The following is an 18,223-nucleotide window of genomic DNA, read 5'->3' as shown; positions in this document are numbered from 1 at the left end:
TGTAAAAAAATTGCCAAACAAACAAACAAACAAATAAATAAATAAAAGATGTTTTTTATTTATATTAGATGAGTTAAAAAAAAAAATTAGGGATATAAAAATATACACCAAGCCTGCCACTTACTGACATCACCAGATTGTTGGATTCTTCATACATGTTTTTTCCAGATTTTTACTGTGGCTTCTTTCAATGGTTTGCTTTTCATTTCAAAATTGTAGTAATAGTACCATTACACCTCTGATTGGTTTTCCCTATTTTTCAGCTTAAAAATGGCTATTTTCTCACACCGACAGCTCTCAAATATTCCTGTTAAAGGGAAACTGAAGTCTAAAACCAAGAGTAGATGTTTAGCACTATTTATTATTTAAGCAATCAATCTAACACATGTCAATCACATGTTTCAATAGTTGTGTGGTCTAATACAAAATGTGTGTGTTCTATGTTGTTTAACATATTTATAAATAAATATCAGGAAATAAAAGCTGAAATTCTCCTTTCTGATTTTCATATCTTTTGATCTCAAATTCAAATGTCTTAAGCCTACAGCAAAAATGAATTGAATTTGTGGTTCAAATCATTTTAGAGGGAACAAACTTGCATATCATATATATGATTTATGAACAAGTACACAAAAGAGGAGCATAAACCAAAATAAATAGAAAAATCTAATATACATGACAAAATATATTAATTGACAATCAAACATTAAAGAAATTGATCGCCTATAAAATCTCATCCATACTGTACTGTATTTCCACCTGGAACAGATTGTTTTTTTCTGACAATTAGGAGAAGCCCACCCGTTTCCTGACCTCCTGCATCACTGGGGCGGCCAGACTGCGGGCTTTCTCTGCTCCCTTGGCTAACACACTCTCCAGGTGGCTCCGGTCAGACTTTAGTCTCTGGATCTCATGTCTGATGGGCTCCAGTTTCTGTACCACAGCTTCTGCCACCACAGTTTTGTACTTGCCAGTGTCCAGGCCTGTGGCTAACCTGACCACATCCTCTACAGTCTGGCTAGTCACAGCAGCATGAATGGACACCAGATTGGCTACACCTGGCCGGTTCACAGGATCAAACGTGACCTCGGATGTGAAATCGGTCACAGCTCTTCGGATTTTAAATACTATGTCGTCAGGGGTGTCAGTGAGGAATATGGTGGCTAACGTCTGGGGATCTGACTTAGACATCTTACAGGAGGGATCTCTTAAAGATTTCACCTTGCGTGTAGAACCTGACAGGGAAAGAGCAAAGATCAAATCAATGTGAAAAGTCAGCCCTGAATACACAACATTCTGTTGTGAAGTAACCTTCACAGGATATACAAGTAATGATTTAACAATGCAAAAATCCTTTATCTTTACACTAGTGGTGCCAAAAGACAAATAAATCATGACAGCTGAAATATGATATATGAATGCCATGTATAACAATTTGATGCTTTTTATACTGGAAGTGACAGAGGTCTAGTTTAGAAATGAAACCAAATGAAACGAGGTATTTTGAATACATAAAGTAATAAATCAATTAAAAAACAAGCACTGTTCCAGACCAAGTTCCCATCATTACCCCATCAAAATTAGGTGAAGAAATTGGCAATCTATTATCTCTCCATTATGCTGATAGAAGAGGAAGGAGAAAGTCCTTTAATCAAAGTGCCATTACATGACATGATTGTTTTCATATTGTGTTCTTATGATGCAGATAATTGAAGAGCATAAAAGGGCCTCCGAGTATAGCTTGTCCTGCTGCTATTTTAACATAGCAATCTGACTGACCAAGTAAAAGGATACGTTTCCTCGTGTACTGCTGATTGACTGCGTGCGTGCATGTGAACACACAAATGAAACACACACTGCTCAAGTCGCTGAGAGAAATACTGAGCACGCATTTAATTAGTGCTGAATACATATGTTCCTGTTCACTGAGTCACTGTGTGAATCGCCCGACTTTAATTGTACTTAAAAGCAGAGCAGAAGACATTTAATATCAAAGATTTTAACTTGAAGCAGGTTAGTGGGGATAAAGCAAAAAATGTTACTGAAAAATTTAGTCACTTACTAAGTAGTGCACGAGGTTCAGGAAAAAGCTCTCCATAATTGTTGTTGAAGATACGAGCTAGGTCCTGGGCTAATTCTAAATGCTGGATCTGATCCTCCCCGACCGGTACGTATGTGGATCTGCACAGAAGATTAATAGTCAAAATCTTAATCATATCACCAGCATTATTTACACTGTTTACAACAAATGCAACAGTTCTTACTTGTAGAGTAATATGTCTGCAGCCTGCAACACAGGGTAGGTATACAAACCTACGCTTCCTTCATTCTTCTGCTTACTCTTCATCTAGGAAGAGAGAGAAGCAGTGAGAGAGAAGTAATAGTAATCCATGTGGATAAAAATACACAGAAGAATAAAAAATGGAAAGGCAACCACAGCACATGGAAACTCCTGGAAGAAACTGTCTATTTGTTCATCTGTACAACGATCCCTCTCTCTTTCACACGTTAACACATGCAGGCTGCATTCAAAGGCCGTTTTACGCCACGTTTAACATGCACTCAGCTGTTGAGTAAACAGCAAGGCCTTCTCCCTGCAGCGAAGAGAGGCTGCTGCCTGAGCATTCCCACACACACACATACACACACACACACGCATATACACACACACACGCGTATACACACACACGCGCGTACACACACACACACGTGTACACACACACACACACGTGTACACACACACACACACGTGTACACACACACACACGTGTACACACACACACACACACACGTGTACACACACACACACACACACACGTACACACACACACACACACGTGTACACACACACACGTGTACACACACACACGTGTACACACACACACACGTGTACACACACGTGTACACACACACACACGTGTACACACACGTGTACACACACACACACGTGTACACACACACACACACGTGTACACACACGTGTACACACACACACACGTGTACACACACACACGTGTACACACACACACACACACACACACACACACACACACACACACACACACACACACACACACACACACACACGTGTACACACACGTGTACACACACACACACGTATACACACACACACACACACACGTGTACACACGTGTTCACACACACACACACACTCACACACACGTGTACACACACACGCACACACACACACGTACACACTCACACGCACACACGTGTACACTCACACGCACACACGTGTACACTCACACGCACACACGTGTACACTCACACGCACACACGTGTACACTCACACGCACACACACACACACGTGTACACTCACACGCGCACACACACACACGTGTACACTCACACGCACACACACGTGTACACTCACACGCACACACACGTGTACACTCACACGCACACACACGTGTACACGCACACGCACACACACGTGTACACGCACACACACGTGTACACGCACACACACGTGTACACGCACACACACGTGTACACGCACACACACGTGTACACGCACACACACGTGTACACGCACACACACGTGTACACGCGCACACACGTGTACACGCGCACACATGTGTACACTCACACGCACACACACGTGTACACTCACACGCACACACACGTACACACCTACACACGCACGCACACACACGTACACACCTACACACGCACGCACAGACACGCACACACACGCACGCACACACATACGCGTACACACGCACACACACGTGTACACACACGCACACACACGTGTACACTCACACGCACACACACGTGTACACTCACACGCACACACACGTGTACACTCACACGCACACACACGTGTACACTCACACGCACACACACGTGTACACTCACACGCACACACACGTGTACACTCACACGCACACACACGTACACACCTACACACGCATACATGCGTACACACGCACGCACAGACACGCACACACACGCACGCACACACATACGCGTACACACGCACACACATACGTGTACACACGCGCACACACACGTACATGTACACACATGTACACACACGTACACACAGCCAGGTGCACTCATCCCTGCCAGGTGCAGAGACAGTACAGCAGGCTGGCATGAGAACCCAGATAAAACCCAGACATGATCCCCTTCCAGCATTTTTGAGTATAATTTAACACACTGAGAAAATAAAATCATTACCTTCCACTGAGGTAGGTGGCGTAGTCGAGGCATGCTAGTAAAGCAGCCCAGAATCCAGGAGAGCTCAGTATGCTCCGAAACCTGCACAGGACAAAGAACCAATATGATGTCATGTTCATAAAAGCCTTCTGTATATACACATATAATGGAATACCTTGCGATAACCCCTCTGTGCGACTGTAAGGAGAACATACAGGCACACACACACACACACACACACACACACACACACACACACACACACACACACACACACACACACACACACACACACACAGAAACGCAGCACACCTTTAAACAGATCCCCAGTTAGGAGCCTCTCTCTCCCTCATCTGGTCTAATAACACTAATGCCATTAAATCGGCCCCTCCTCTGGGGCTTAAAGAGTATGGACACTTAAAGAGGTCTTTGCCTCATGCTAAAACCATGTGAGCAAACTCTCATGCAGGGCTATTTGGCAGTGGACATGCTGCCAAAAACTCCAGTTGCGAGAGGAAGAAAAGAGGCACTAAACTCTTCTGCTTCAGAGGATAAAGGTTTATGGGCGCTGGCGACGTGGCCACCATCTCCGTCGATTACAAAGGGATTCTAAAGACCCTGATGTAAACTGTGGCAGGAATGAACATTAAGAGCAATTTTACACCACGTTGTGAAGAATTTGTTTGTGCCAAGCTAATACAGGAAAAGGTGTTAGAGGAGAATGACTGAAGAAAAGAAAATGATTCCATTTACAAATACAAAAGTTACATAACTCGGAAAACGTTCCAGAGTGCAAAACAAATATTGATTATTCTTCATCCATATCAACAGTTGAGATGAGAGTCTGAATTTTATATACAATTAGATTTATGGGCCAGTTTCTATAACTCCAAAACTGACAGAAATATTCATATAAATCTCACTGTGCGTGTGGATATTATTCCCGTAAAAAGGGGTGTAACCTCAACACACACACGCACGCACGCACGCGCTTACACTTAAGATCTGACTGATTTCAGATTGTCACCATTTTTTCAATGAAGTCAAGTGTTTTCTTTGGACAGCACTTTTATTTTTACATGTGGAACAGTCCTGTGCTAGTGTGTTCAATGGGAGGTCTTCAGCCCTGCCAAGATATGTGGCATGAAGTTAAACTGGAATAAAAACAGAAGTGTGGGAGAGTGTGTGTGTGCGCATGTCTGTGTGTGCAAGAATACCATGCAAACAGAACAACTCTATTCATCCAATCACAGTGTCCTGCAACTACCACCACCACCACCACCACCACCACCACCACTAATAACACACACCAGACACATGCACGCGCGTCAGGTATCTGAAAACAAGGCGGCTCATCCTTGTAATATATTAATCTTTTTTCTTTTTTTTTAAACTGCTGAGTTGCTGCATACTGTAAGTCTATTATTATCGTCTCTGCTTACTTCATGTGGGTTTCTTTGAAGTAAATGATGGAAATGGTTTTGAACGTTTTCACTGACTAGAGAATTTATGGAGCCCACAGTTAAGATAGGCATCAGTGAAAAACAGGCATTGAAACGAACCTCAATTAAATAAACATTTACTGATGGCAACGATTCTCGCTGACTCTTGATTGGTGAGCATGATAAATTAATCTCCTGGATGACAATGATACTTTTATCATTTTCTTGTCAAGTTAAATATAAACAAGCAATAAACACAACCAAAAACATCTAGATGTGGAGTGAGATGTGAATGTTCTGACATCCGTGCGGCTGATTTTTTTTTTTTTATCTTGTTTCAAAAAAATGTTTGTGTTTTTTGTTATAGCATCGGGAAAAGCTGCTTTGTTGTACAGAGAGGTGTGTGAGACTGACCACAGACTGCTGGAATAGGATAGAGCGTGTGGGGTCAATGCCACAGGCCAGCAGGCTGGCTGCCATGTCCAGGATATTGTTCTGTAGTACGTCTGGGTTCTGAGGCTGGGTGATAGAGTGTAGATCAACAATGCTGTACAACACTGAGCTGTAGTCATTCTGCATGGCCACCCAGCTCTCCAGAGCTCCGAGATAGTTTCCCAGGTGAGGAATCCCAGTGGGCTGGATTCCTGAGAAGACACGTCCTTCACGGAGGCCCTGCAGAGAGAGACAGGTAGACAGAGACAGAGGGAGGAGATGAGTGTGTGTAAGGGTTAGATTGAATCCAATAAAACAACTCTATATTTCTTAAGAGGTATCAAATAATGTATGATAGAGAACATTTCTGACACAAAGATGATATTTAAATGCAAATAACAAAAGATATATTAGAAAAAAAAATGATACAGGGGAGAACTGACAAATGAAGAAAGGAGAAGAGGTGAATGAGGAGACACCTGCACTGGCCCTGGAAAGTTAGCCTGGAATTCTGCACAATAGTTTAGGGCTGTTATCAAATTGATAAATCTAATGTGTGTCTCACACAGGCTGTGTCCCACTGGTGATGGAGCAGCTCGGTTGAAGCAGTCCCTGGCCAATGAAAACACTCCATTTCCAGCAAATAAGTGTGTTTTAATAGGTGTGTGTTAAGGGCTAACATTCACAGCAGAGATGCAACAAAAGAACGCTACAAAAAGTAAAAGGTCTGGACATTACACTTTGTAGAGCTATTCAGGAAAATCATTTCAATACATATAAACTGTGAATTCAGCTCCTGCTTTTCCCCCCTTTTTAAAGAGAAGAGACATGCAGCTTCCTAACTAATGGATCCCTCTGTAAATATGGTTCTGGATTGGAGTGAGCCAGGCTACAGTCAGGTCTGGCACTGCTACCTGAGAGAGTGCCAGGCTAAGCAGCTTGATCGCGTGAAGTCATGGCACATTGCCCACCCCTTAGCACAGTGAGCTGAGGTGAAAAGGGCATGGGGAAATGTAGAGGGCAATTGAAGACTTACCAGCATAAGACAGAAAGAGAACTACATTCAGTCAATATTGATAAGGTTATGGATCCTGAAACATAACACAATGCGCTTTTCTGAATATCAATTGTCAGTTATAAACCCATTCTTATTCACATTAACTGTGTCTGACCGGGTGTTAGAAGCACCCTGGATGAAACACCAGTTCATCTCGTCACTGTACATAAACGTGCGCGCACACCTGGGGTAATTCAGCATAGCCAATCCACCTACCAGGATATTTTATTATACAGTGGGGTAGATTATCATATATCTGGACAGTGGGGTTGAAACTAAAGAACCTAAAGGAACCCAACCAAAAAAAAATAAAAAATTACAAAGAAAACACCACACCGACTGTAACCCTAGCTCAGGGCTCAATCGGGAACCCTGGAGCTGTGAGGTGCAGTGCTACCCAATGCACCAGCATGCTGCCCATATTATTGGCAAACGCTGAATAAAATACGTATTCCAAAATGCATGGGGTGTTGATGATGATGATGATGTGGAATGACATGTTTACCTTACTGAATACCCCAATGCCTACTCAACCGACTGTTAAACCAATCTTACAAACATTTGAAATATGTCACATTCGACAAAATGTAAAAAAATAAAAAATAAAAATAAAACTCAGTTCTATTCTTTACATGATAACTTGAGCTCAATCTATGTAAAGTTCCACCTTTCAAATCATATTACTCAGAGTGTGAGACTGTATGCAATCATAAGCACAGCTCCAAGTTTTCACATTAAATGACACATTATGGCATGTTGAAAGTCTGATATTACCGGCTGATCCAAGGTTATTTTGGCTGAAGGCTAGTCTCCATCTCCAAGTATATCTCCCAGAGTTATTAAGCAGCCAGCCTGAAGAAAAGAACAGCTTATTAATGCTGTAGCTAAGTGAGCAGTGATTGCGCAGTGGCCTGGATTCAGAGGGCCTCTCTGAGGTGTCAGGAGTGATTTTAGGACAGACAGTCTGAGTCTGGCTAATGTGTGTTCTCACCTCGCTCTGACAAACCAAATGCATGTTTCCCTTTCCCCTTCAGGCAGCCATTAGCCTCTCAGACATGGTAATGTGTCATTTGAGACAATCATGCACAAGCTGAAACACAGCTAACCCTAACTACCGAAGGAATAATCATACAATCAGTCATCAAATCTACCAAGACCTAGACATGTCTGAACATTATGAAGATGGCAAAAGGACTGATTCCTTTACAAAAACCTTAGCACTGCTATATGAGAAATTGGTAACAATTAAGTTAAAGCTTCGCATGCTTCAACAGAAGAGTTTGTGCTTCAATGCTGAATACCAAAGCTGTAGGGGGTTAAAACGTATCCCTAACAAGCCTGTGTCTCTCATTATTTAGATCACTGACCCGTCTAAGAACTTGGGAGAACTTGCCAGGTGCTGTTTCTCCGATGGGGAAATGTTCAGTGGTGTTCACACTGAGAGCGGTCCAGATGCAGATGGAAATTCACATTCCCCTCAAACACGCTGCTCTTTCCTTTTTTCACACTTCTTTCCTTTTTATAAGCTCATTAACATTAATGGGGCTCTTCTCTTTGAGTCCTCAGGCTCCATCAACTCAGGTGAAGTACACAATGTTCATATACATTCACTCAATGTCCAAGCTCATTACACTGCTGCTCTTCCACATGTCCTCAGTACCAGGCGGATTTGGTGGATCTTAAGCATCTTGCCAACTAATGAATTCTCTCTAACTCTTATATATATATCTTAATAACTCTTCTCAATAACCAAAGACAAAAATAAAAGCTGTGGAAGAGGAAGCATACTGTGCAAGAATAACTCAGTATTACTCAGAACAACATACACATTTTCAGGCACTGCAAAGCCAAATATAGGTGTATGATCTCACTGTACAAAAAAAATCGCTCAATTATTCTTTCTCTGTCTCTATCTATTGAGGAAGCCATCAACTCCACAGGTTTAAATAGCCACCCACTTTCCATTACCTCCATATCTTTCTGCAAGTCACTTGAGGAGTCACTTCCTTTCCATCGGTTTGTTCCTGATGACACATGGCAGGTTTATAGTTGTAACTTGGTGCGTTCTCTCCTCGTATTTTACGCAAACAGGCACGACGCAGTTCCACCGAAGCAGGTGATGAAAGTTCTCTCCACCATCATTTAGCATATGGTGTAAGCATTAGCCTGTAGTGTGTGACACCAACATATGAAGACAGCTTTTTAAACTTAAAATATGTTAAAATATTTGGCCTGTGTATGAGAGAATGTATTCGTAGATACACTGTATGTACATTCAAGCTGTACTCATTTGTAACCCTCGCCGCCTTCTGCAGAAAGATTTCACAAGAGGTCAGGCAAATTTGTTTACAATCTATCATCCCTCCTGCACTTCCAATAAAAGAGAAGCCCAGAGGTCACTGTAGTGTTTCAGTTTCATCAGTAATGCATGGCTCATTTCCACACAGTGAAGACGCTGGAAACATGAGCAACGGGGACGGAAAACCAGCGTCACATCCACCACTATGCAAACATTATGAGCTCCAAAAACAGCTCCTCACGATGCTAAAGACTGGATTTGCTGGTTAGGAAAAAACTATTGGATGCTATAATTTCTTGCATATTATAGGCAAAAACATGACTTTGTTTCCTTTGCTCCTGCTAGTTCACACACAGACAGAAATTTGTTTTTCATTTTCATATTAGAACAAATAGGAATCACAAGCCCTCAATAAGACAAGTTTTGGGTATGCATGATGGACTTGTGTAAATATCTATGAATAAAATGTGTTTAGTGCTAGAGAAAATGAAATATGCCTACAGTAAAGCTTGTTAAACCATGGCACGAGTTAATCCTCAGTTCTGATTGGGCAGAAGCTTGATTACTGCTTTTTAGTTTTTAGCTGACACTAGTTCTGGGGGCAAGGCAAAGCACAGACTATATCAATGCTCTCATTTTAGTAGATTATGGTTTCTGTAGTGATTAACTTAGAGACTTGTATGGTGGTTGCTCCACATAAGCAGATTTTTAATAAAATAAAACCAAAAACAGGGAAAAAAACCCCCAAAAAACTGTAATTGTTTGTTTTGTGAGGAAACATGTATTTAACATTTGTATCGTCACGGCTTTGTAACAGCCAACATTAAATTAGTTCCTGTAGTTTTTCAGAAACAACGAAGTCTTCAGGATGGAGGTTTCTCGGTAACATGAGAAGCTCAGATGATTGTGGGAACTTCGAAAGAATGAAAGAAAACAAAGAAACTAGAAATAGAAATAACTATTAATAGCTGTTCTAATGCAAATAGTAACCAGAGCTTGTTTTATAGGAGCTAAGCAGCATTAAATGGAAAACAAAATGAAAAAAGTGATCCTTTAATTAATAAATAAATAGTCAGCATTGGTTAATAACCCTGGTATAAGAGGAATAAAACACATCAAGACGCATCAAACAAAAAATCCACATTCTGCGGTGTTTCATTTATTTATGTCGAGGGCTGGATTTCATGTTTATGAAAGAGTGCAAACAATCACAAATACTTTAAGTATACCAATATATAAAAAGATTGGCCAATATAGACCACCTGAAATGCACTTCATGCATTCTGGAAGAACCGTTTACTACATATACTACTATAAGTATCCACCGCTGCAAAGGATTCTCAGCCCAAACGAGTAAGCAGTCCATTTAGAGAGGAAAAAAACTAAAAGGTACTACTCACACTGCTTCTACAATTCCTCTGCCCCCTAATAAGCTGAAAAAACACAGCACTCACTGTTAGTGTGTCAGTGTAGCTCTACGCACCCCATTAAAACAAGCATCACACTGAAAAACACGGCCTTACTCACACACCCTCTCACCCGACCCTGCAGGACCAGCCTACCATCAAATCCCTGCTTCAGTGAAATACTGAGTAGGGAAGAAAGTTTAGTGGTCCTACTGCTTCTTTTTAAAATTGTGATACAGTGGGGCACCACATGATTTCTCTGCATTGAAATACACTCAGCTTGAAGCAAAGTGCGAATGACCTAAAATGAAAACAGTGCAAGCAGAATGAAAGGGATCTGGGGCAGGAAAAAAGTGAGATGGAGTAGATGAACAAGCAGTCGAGCAAGAGAGAGAGAGATGGGGGGGTATTTTAGGGGAAGGAGGGCAGTGATCATGAGGTGGTGGTGGTGGTGGTGGGGTTCAGAAGACGGAACGTTTGATTAAATCTGCGGTTGACATTTCGGACAGGTGAGATTGATGAGGTTCCTCTGTGCTTCACACTGTGCAGAGAGTGCAGGGAGAGGAACAGAAACGTGCAGTGTGGAGAGCCAGGGCCAGGGGCCCTCTCGCACCGTGGGGTCCCTAACCTGATTAATGGCGCTGAAGTCTCTTCAAAAACAGCGCTTGCAGGAGAAAGGGTTGCGCCGCTCTCCAAAAATAACCAGGCCAGGACAGCTGCACCACTACGCACCGCTGCTCGACAAGCCCATGGGGCCGGAGGCCTGAAGCAAAGTCAGAGCCATTTAGCACCACTGACTTTTATTACTATACCATCCATACACTGCTGATCATCTTACAATAGCCACTAAATAGATTACTATTATTGTAAAGGTTTACTATTAGGACAAGTATTCGTATATAAATAAAAATGAGCACCCCTGAGCTTCAGGCATTAAAGACACAGATATTCAGTAGTAGAATAATGACACAATAACTGCAGGTTCTGTCCATTCACTATTAAATATTTTTGCCATTAAATAAAATGCCAACTGACTTAAAGGAAAAGACTGAGGTATTACCCAACTAATAACACTTCAGCCACATAAAACTCACGGCGAGGTAGAAATAACCTACACACACCTCATAAATTAATCAATATATAATTACGGTAATACTCAGGTGTAACTCCGGCCAACATCCTATTCTCCCCCTCGCCATCTTTCCCCATTGCTCACACTGTCTAATTTCCTCCAGTACAAGCAGTGAATGTTGACTTGACTGTAACCCAAAAGTGTGATCGCAGATAGTCTCCTGGTACATTGTAATTAAAAATGTCAGATTTCCTGAAAGTGCAAGTCTACATGGAGGATGATGTAAGACACTACCAAGACTCCAGTGACGTTCAGAGCCAAAACATAATGACTGAATTATCTGGTACAAAAAATATTACAGTATATATATATATATATAAATAAGTCTACAAAATCTAGGAATATCTTTAAGGCTTCATTCATACTTTACCGTGATGAGCCTAATAATAACAGTGCAGAGAGAGTTAAAGTGCTTAAGTGACATGTAAAAACAAATTATTATTATATAAATGATATAATTCATTTAATAAGTTCTGCATGATGTACGGTTCTCGTCCTCTTGTTCTTTCTCAGAGAGGCGGCTTAATGGTTTTAACTGACATGAGAGTGAGTACGTCTGGAGCTTATGGAGAATTAGGATCCGTTTCCTCTGTGTAAAGGCGCAGGGCTGACATGACTGATATCAGCCATTAAGACCACAGGCGATTAAGAGCTGCATAGGGAACACTATGTTTTATCACACAGTCAGAGATCTGTGGCCCTCAGAGGCCCATTGCCAGGCTGTACAACATGCACAAGGCCAAGCAGAACAATTTCAAATATTCACTTAGTGAAGGAAAATATAAGAAGTTAAAATGACTTTAGCCCATGGAAATGGAGTATTAAACCCCTCTTCTACAGATCATTACGGACAGCTCAACTAAGCTTTGACATTAAAACTAAACCGTAATGTGATGTGAGAGAATGACAACTTTAATACTGACTTTCAAAATAAAATGTTAAAAAAACTAAAATAAAATAATTAGAAAAAGTAAGATAGATAGATAGATAGATAGATAGATAGATAGATAGATAGATAGATAGATAGATAGATAGATAGATAGATAGATAGATAGATAGATAGATAAAAAAGTTATGTATGCTGAATTTAAAACCCATTGATTTTTTTCTTCAAAAAAAAATGCACATCACACCCTGGGGCATTGTGAATGCACATCACACCCTGGGGCATTGTGAATGTCCACGTTTGTGTTCGGTCGGCCACATTTGGAGAAAATTAAAACAAAAACGAAAACACCTCGTTTCTGATGTTGTTGCTGTTAATGAAGGGGTGATGTGATGGTTTCGAGGGCTTTGCCACTAGATCTGTGTAGGCTTCACCCCCCGCCGTCACGGCACACACCTCTCCAGCATCCCTAGTGACACGCTGCCTAACAAAACACAGACGGGCTGGCGGTCAGCACACATTCCATCACACCGAGCGCGCTGCAGCCTTCAAGCAACTCAGCTCGTCAATCACGTACAGAGACAGGCCTGAGCTGCAAAGGTGCACTTCAAACACTCCAGAGCACACTTACGCCTCTGTAATTAGGCCATTGTAGTACTTAATCTCAGCTGCCACTGAAACAAGTGACTCGAATTATGAACATACACGAATTAACATACTCAGGTGTTCATGGAGGTGTGAGGATTTTAAAAAGGTCTTTCTTCTGAGAACACCAGGCTTATATGCTCATATATTCAGCACTCTTATTATCTTAAGAATTCTTTGCTTTAAACTAAAAAGGGCACAAAAGAACAACAATCTCAAACACTTGACTTGTCAAATACTGATAAAAACCTACCATATAAAAGTGCACTTGATATCAAGTTAGGCATTTACTGGCTGCAATAAACAGCCACAACAGCAAAAAAGACTCAGAGCTCAGTTACACTTGTTCGGAAGACTCGTACAGTATCACTGCACATTTATCATTTTTAAGCTAAATTACCATAGCATCAACAATCCCCATAATTGCTATACATTTTATGGCCGACGGTTTATGGACACTTGATAATCACACACATTTATGCATGTATGCTTCTTCCCCAAACTGCTGCAAGAAAGTTGGAAGCCCAGACCCGTATCAGCATGACACAGGTGTGTCACAATGTGAGCTCCACGATTTGGCAAGCTTGAAGGGTCTTGCACAAAGTGTCTTGCAAGAACTTGAGTGTCCTGCACAAAGCCCTGACCTCAACCCCACTGAACACCTTTTGGAAGAATCTAGGTCTCCACTGCACCCCAGGCTCCATCACTCGACATAATTTCCTGACCTCACTAATGCTCTTGGGGTTAAATGAGAGCAAATCCCCACAGCCACACTCTCAACATCTAGCGTAGAGCCTTCCCAGAAGAGTAGAGCTTATTATAACAGCAAAGGGGAATAAATCTGTAATGTTCAGAAAGCACACATTTTTACAAATAAAGTGTACCACAAAGCTAAAATTGCATCCAATAATAATAATATCCACTTTGACATGTTCAAGCATTTTCACATCACTTATGCATTTCGATATTTACATTGTTTTGTTTAAATATATAGTCGAAATCGATCAGCAAGCAGATACACAACACTTGAGCTAGGTTCTTCAGATTGATGTTTTATGCATACTTTCAGAGAATTATGATGAAAATGTACATACCTGGTGCCTTGTAATTTATATTAATAATTTTAGCTTAAAAACTTGACTTATGTTAGTTATGATAGAGGGTATTGTTCAAAGAAGTAAAACTCAATGCCAACATCAATGGAGATGCCATTCTAATCCTTCATTTTATTAATTTGTTTGCCTTAAGCAGTCTTTGTATATACAGAACTGTGCCAAGGACCTAACCACATGTTTTATGGGGGGAGTCGTGGCCTAATGGTTAGAGAGTTTGATTCCTAACCCTAAGGTTGTGGGTTCAAGTCTTGGGCCGGCAATACCACGACTGAGGTGCCCTTGAGCAGGGCACCGAACCCCCCAACTGCTCCCCGGGCACCGAAACATAAATGGCTGCCCACTGCTCCAGGTGTGTGTTCACAGTGTGTGGGTGTTCACAGTGTGTGTGTGTACTGTGGATGGGTTAAATGCAGAGAACAAATTCTGAGCATGGATCACCAAACTTAGCTGTCTGTCACATCACGTCTCCAAGGCCAAGGCACATGCAAAAAAGAGATGCCTTAAACTTAATTAAACTAAACTTTTCTACATAAGAAATCAGATCATAGATAGCAGCAAACATTAAGAAACAAAAAATATATATATATATTTTTAAATGTTTAAAGTTAAGTCACTTTTCCACTGACTATTTTTAAATTCACAGAATTTTTAAACTCACAGAAAACAGCATTGGTATATATTTTATATATAAAGCCACGCTAGGTAAACTTCCAGCTTACCTCTGTACCCTCCTCTGTCTCAATTCTGCTAGTTATGAGCTACGCTCTTCCAAGTGGTTGCTTTTTAATGTACCCAGGGTTTGGACAGATTTGGGGAAAACTGCATTTTCATACTATGCACCATGGGCATCAAATAATTTGCAAAAAGATCTTAAATTAGAAATGTGTACATCAATAAATACATTTAAGACCATCATAAAAAATGAGACATGTAGTTGTTTTTCTTGAAGAAGTCCTTGTATTGTATGATTGTAAGTATGTATGTTTTTACTATGTTGTGTTTATGTATGGCTGCTACCTTGGCTAGGTCTCTCTTGTAAAAGAGATTTTTGACTTCCTAGTAAAATAAAGGTAAATAATAATAATAAAAATTTCTTTTGCTATTGAGGAAACACCATTTCAACCTTATAACTTTCGCTGTAAACTTGACCTTCTTTGGATTATACCAAAATCTAATGGACAGACAGGCAGACGTACAGACAATACAAGACACCCATAAAGAACCAGAGGACAATTCATAAATCATGCATGGAAAAAATGAGCAAATGTTTGTAACTGTGAGCAAATAAATATTCCAGCTCCAGTACTATTTCAGTGTCATGGTTGTACTGAGAAAGATTCACAAGAGAACGATGCCTGGCACTGTGGTGGTGTCAAAGTATGAGAGGTTGCTTACAGAAAGACATGGTCTACAGTCTACACACAGAACACTATGAGATATACACAGTGTAGGTATATGTAATAAACCCAGTCAGTGGCCACTGACTGTAAAAGACACTTGGAATTTCACATTGTGGGCAAAATGCATGTGACAATATTTATTCTGTGCAATTAGTTCTGCCATTGTTTGCAAATCACAGTAATCATGACTGCTAAAATACTATAAAAGGAAAACAATAATTTGCTAAATTATATCATATGTGCAGCAAAAAGGCTTTTCCAACAAACCACAAGAAAGAGAAAGAAGCCTTTATTTTGAATACAAATAAGGATTTAGAAGTAACAGATTTCTTCTATTAAAGTCCATCTTACACTAATAACTGAAGCATAATATAAGCTTTAACTCTGGTCTTGCACAGCACAGTACCATTTTATACACACCATACTGCACATGGACACTTTAAGGATAATAATTAAAAACCATACGCATTTATGTATATTTAAATACTTTATTTTGCACTTATATTTTCATACTTTATATAGTTTCTTTTTATATAGTTTATACTTTTTTTTTTTTTTATCTTTTACATTTATTTTTACCTCCTTTTGGTTTTATATATATATATATATATCCCAAATTGCATTTCTTGTGTTTGAATACCACACAGATGCAAAAAGCATTTCACTGTCATACTCCGTATGTATGTGACAAATAAATTTGATATGATTTGATATTGTAGAAATTCTGAAGGTTGATTGACTTTTTAAATGACAGGATTGATTTTTGAGTAATTTAAAGCACATTTCTCAATAGTGAATCCCACAACATTGAATTAATATTTTTTATTTCTTTATTAGTAATTTTTACTAATATAACATTAACCTGAAATGACTATACACAAGGGCATATTAGTATGTGACCTGTACAGACATTAGCACGTGATCTGTACAGACATTAGTACATGAGCTCTACTTCTTTAGATTTTACTCCCAATTTACTGACATTAGTGGATTTAAAAAGTTAAAATAATAAAAAGCTAAAGCTCCTGCCTACAAACTGCAACACAATCTCTGGATTAATGTGATCCCCACGGTGTTGTTTTACAGTATATCACGTTCAAGGACATTATGAAAATTCTGCAGAAAATATCTCTTGGTTTTCAATCTTGTGATGATCAAAACACATTACACTTAATGTTGATGGTAAAGTTTTAATGTTTTTGGCAGCAAACGCTGACTGATCCAACTATGTGACAACACATTCAAAACGGATACACAATATATATATTTAGGATTGTTTTATCACTGTCAGAAAGCGTGCCTCTTCTTTCTGAAGTGACACCATTCATAAATACAAAGTGTCCGTTTATTAAGTGCGTTAAACAAAAACGTACACCACGAATACATGTAGTGTAGAGTTATAATTAGTTCATACCTTTACTCCGGATGCCCTTTGACTGCAAAATGATCTTGTTTTAAGAGTTTTCGTTTGAATGAAACCTAAAATGCGTTTCACGTTCCTACTCATGGAGGCCGCCATCTTGAATTCCCACGCAACGGCTTGTACGGTGTCCCATAAGGTCCGTCCGCTCCTTAACCAAACGGACTCACTACGTTATTTCGTCCACAAGGGACATGATCTAACATGTTCAAAAGTTAATGTGAACTAATATGTGTGCAAAATTCACGGGTATAAAGGAATGAACGAATACAATTTTTCAATAATTTAAATGAAAATGCTAAGTTCATAGCCTAGATTAATTATTTTGATGCATCCATATTTAGATACTTAATGAATTTACCAAACATCTGACTTATAAAACATTGGCATTGCATGCATGGCATTGATTATCCACAGGCCTGCTAAGTTTTTCTAAGTTCAGATTCTTTTATTATTCTTTCATGTCACATCTGCTCTTAATTTGTCCCACCTTTACATCTGGATCTATTTGTATAATTCCATATTCAGGATCATCTCCTGTGGCAGTCTGTCTCATGAAACTTCAATATCAGTATGTAGATGTAGAAGTAGAACTGTCTGTGTTGTGTAGTGTCTCTTACCCTCGTGCCCTCAACCAGACGTATAGCCCCTGGGCTCTGTTTCCTGGCCACCCAGTAGATATTTTTTACTTTGCACCTCCATTATGAACTTGCTATCAAAAAAAAAAAATAATGATATTTTCTTCACTTGTCCTTTGCTTTGAAGATGGTTGTGTTTAACTTCAGCCTCTTCTTACTTTTCCC

The 18,223-nt window shown here is 40.0% G+C and overlaps 1 protein-coding gene across 1 annotated transcript; it reads right to left on the bottom strand.

The window, feature by feature from the left end:
- Window positions 1-38: 38 nt before the first annotated feature.
- wars2 (tryptophanyl tRNA synthetase 2, mitochondrial) lies at window positions 39-17,570 on the bottom strand. Its single transcript, XM_027164143.2, has 6 exons — window positions 17,415-17,570; window positions 6,043-6,300; window positions 4,208-4,288; window positions 2,265-2,347; window positions 2,063-2,181; window positions 39-1,235 (listed from the first exon to the last, which is right to left on the bottom strand). Exons 1-6 carry the CDS (start codon window positions 17,517-17,519, stop codon window positions 787-789), a joined length of 1,095 nt encoding a protein of 364 aa, XP_027019944.1. The 5' UTR covers window positions 17,520-17,570; the 3' UTR covers window positions 39-786.
- Between the last annotated feature and the right edge of the window lie 653 nt (window positions 17,571-18,223).

Source organism: Tachysurus fulvidraco, chromosome 6, assembly GCF_022655615.1.
Source record: "Tachysurus fulvidraco isolate hzauxx_2018 chromosome 6, HZAU_PFXX_2.0, whole genome shotgun sequence".
Taxonomy (NCBI): Eukaryota; Metazoa; Chordata; class Actinopteri; order Siluriformes; family Bagridae; genus Tachysurus; species Tachysurus fulvidraco.
This window is presented reverse-complemented; position numbering and strand designations above follow the sequence as displayed.